Consider the following 2,500-nt stretch of genomic DNA (forward strand, 5'->3'; position numbering starts at 1 on the left):
GCCCCCGAGGCCCCGCGGCCCCGCCACGGTCACATGACCTCCTACAGCTTCCCCCCCGGCACCAGGTACTAGTACTGAGGCAGACAGACAGTTAGGCAGACGGACAGACAGACAGGCAGGCAGACAGGCACTAGCACTGGGACCATACAGACAGACAGGTACTAGCACTGGGACCAGACAGGCAGGCAGGCAGACAGGCAGGCAGGCAGACAGGCTTAGTGTCGGTAAATTTTTGATGATCTCCCCCCCCCCACCAGGTACCCCCCCCGCCTTCCCAAACAGCTGGACTTCAGACGAATCGGCTTCCTGCTGCTGCAGAAGCCCCGCCCCCTCCCGACCCACAGCCCCCCCGACGCCGCCTTGGCCGTCTCCATGACGACCACAGAGCAAATCAGACGCCACTATCAGACGCTGGTTGGCCTGAGGAAGAAGAGAAGAAGAAGAGGGAGGGCATCTGCTGCGGCGCCGGAAGAAGCTCCGCCCCCAAACCCTGGAGGCCCCGCCCACTCAGAGGGCGATGATGTCATCAGGACGGAGGAAGAGGAGGAGGAGGAAGAGGAGAGCGAGGTGCTGCTGGTCCTCTCTGAGTCTTCGCCGAGCTCGACAGGAAGTGACGACTGCGAGGAGGCGGAGTCAGAGAGGGAACAGGAAGTGACGCTGTTGCCTTCGAGAGCAGCAGAAGAAGAAGAGGAGTCGGTCCTCCGGCTGCAGGTCTGAATCCCCAAATATTCTGGATTCATACTTTAAGATGTTGATGATGTCTCTCTGTCTGTCTGTCTGTCTGTCTCTGTCTGTCTGTCTGTCTGTCTGTCTGTCTCTCTGTCTGTCTCTGTCTGTCTGTCTGTCTGCCTGTCTGTCTAACCTGTCTGTCTAAACTGTCTGTCTAACCTGCCTGTCTAACCTGTCTGTCTGCCTGTCTTTCTAACCTGTCTAACCTGTCTGTCTGCCTGTCTGTCTGCCTGTCTGTCTGTAGGAATCATCAGATTATGAAGAGGACCAGTCTGAGGAGGCTCAGGATTATCTGCTCCGAGTGAGTTATAATATTAAGTAACTATGGCGTAACTATGGCGTAACTATGGCGTAACTATGGCGTAACTATGGAGTAACTATGGTAACAGTGTGTTCACACCGAGGCGTTTCCATCCAGATTCTGCAGCGATATTATTTTCTGCTATCTTAGACGAAATCAACGCAAATAATTAGCGTGAGTTGAGATATTTGAAATGTGCGTGTTGCTGTGTTTAAGCAGCCAATCAGAGTTGAGATCCTCTGATGACGCTGAAGGAACCGCTCAGGTAAGCCAGACGTATGTTTCTGTGTTGATGGAGCAGCTATGTTAGCACAGCCCTGATAGAACCAAACTCCATTTAGAAAACCAGCGTTTTAAAAGTTGTTTGCTTGTCGTCTTGCAGACCGACCGGATAATGTTTGAATTCAGACTTTTTACAAATCTGCATCTTAACGTCGTTATTCCGGCTTACTTCTCATCCAATTATTGCAATTTAAAAAAACGCAAAAGCTGAAACTCAAGTAGCGTTGGAAGTCATCCAGACGCAACGTTTAAGAGACTAAATTATAAATTTAATTTGTGTGACAGCGGTGTAACCGAGAGAGGACTAACTAGTACCTGAGAGAGGACTAACTAGTACCTGAGAGAGAGAGAGAGGACTAACTAGTACCAGAGAGAGAGGACTAACTAGTACCTGAGAGAGAGGACTAACTAGTACCTGAGAGAGAGGACTAACTAGTACCAGAGAGAGAGAGGACTAACTAGTACCAGAGAGAGGACTAACTAATACCTGAGAGAGGACTAACTAGTACCAGAGAGAGAGAGGACTAACTAGTACCTGAGAGAGAGAGGACTAACTAGTACCAGAGAGAGAGAGGACTAACTAGTACCAGAGAGAGAGAGGACTAACTAGTACCAGAGAGAGCTACTAGTACAGAGAGAGAGGACTAACTAGTACCTGAGAGAGAGAGGACTAACTAGTACCTGAGAGAGAGAGGACTAACTAGTACCAGAGAGAGAGGACTAACTAGTACCTGAGAGAGAGAGGACTAACTAGTACCAGAGAGAGAGAGGACTAACTAGTACCAGAGAGAGAGGACTAACTAGTACCAGAGAGAGAGAGGACTAACTAGTACCAGAGAGGGGACTAACTAGTCCCTGTGTCTCCTGTGCAGGTGTGTGATGCGGTCCAGGGTTCCCCGGGCGTCTCTGACCAGCTGTTGCTGGTCCTGGATCAGTTCTCTGGGCGCCGTGTGGCGGCCGAGCGTCTCTACGCCGCGCTGCGCCGACTGCTGCAGCCGTGGCCGCAACTGCTGCGAGACTTCGCCGCCTTCCTGACCCGCAGCCAGGCTCGCCGCTGTGGACTGGTGGGTTACTGGTTATACTGGTTTATACTGGTTTACACTGGTTATACTGTTTATACTGGTTTTAATGTATTGTAACTGCTATGGATGTGTGTATTTGTGTGTATGTGTGTCTGTGTCTTGTAGT

The 2,500-nt window shown here is 50.8% G+C and overlaps 3 protein-coding genes across 3 annotated transcripts in view; all 3 read left to right on the forward strand.

The window, feature by feature from the left end:
* The window catches only part of LOC116037655 (major histocompatibility complex class I-related gene protein-like), a 103,017-nt gene that overhangs the window by 38,151 nt on the left and 62,366 nt on the right, over positions 1-2,500 (forward strand). The window lies entirely within an intron of this gene.
* Positions 1-2,500, forward strand: part of LOC116037654 — a 90,696-nt gene that overhangs the window by 25,780 nt on the left and 62,416 nt on the right. The window lies entirely within an intron of this gene.
* The window catches only part of LOC118492915 (GON-4-like protein), a 9,901-nt gene that overhangs the window by 1,201 nt on the left and 6,200 nt on the right, over positions 1-2,500 (forward strand). Inside the window, exons 3-7 of the mRNA XM_035993064.1 lie at positions 1-65; positions 258-526; positions 575-711; positions 974-1,030; positions 2,185-2,376. The exon at positions 1-65 is cut by the window's left edge and continues 57 nt beyond it. Coding sequence (XP_035848957.1) covers positions 1-65; positions 258-526; positions 575-711; positions 974-1,030; positions 2,185-2,376 — 720 coding nt within the window. The remainder of the gene's footprint in view (positions 66-257; positions 527-574; positions 712-973; positions 1,031-2,184; positions 2,377-2,500) is intronic.

The sequence above is a fragment of the Sander lucioperca genome, chromosome 16, assembly GCF_008315115.2.
Source record: "Sander lucioperca isolate FBNREF2018 chromosome 16, SLUC_FBN_1.2, whole genome shotgun sequence".
Classification (NCBI taxonomy): domain Eukaryota; kingdom Metazoa; phylum Chordata; class Actinopteri; order Perciformes; family Percidae; genus Sander; species Sander lucioperca.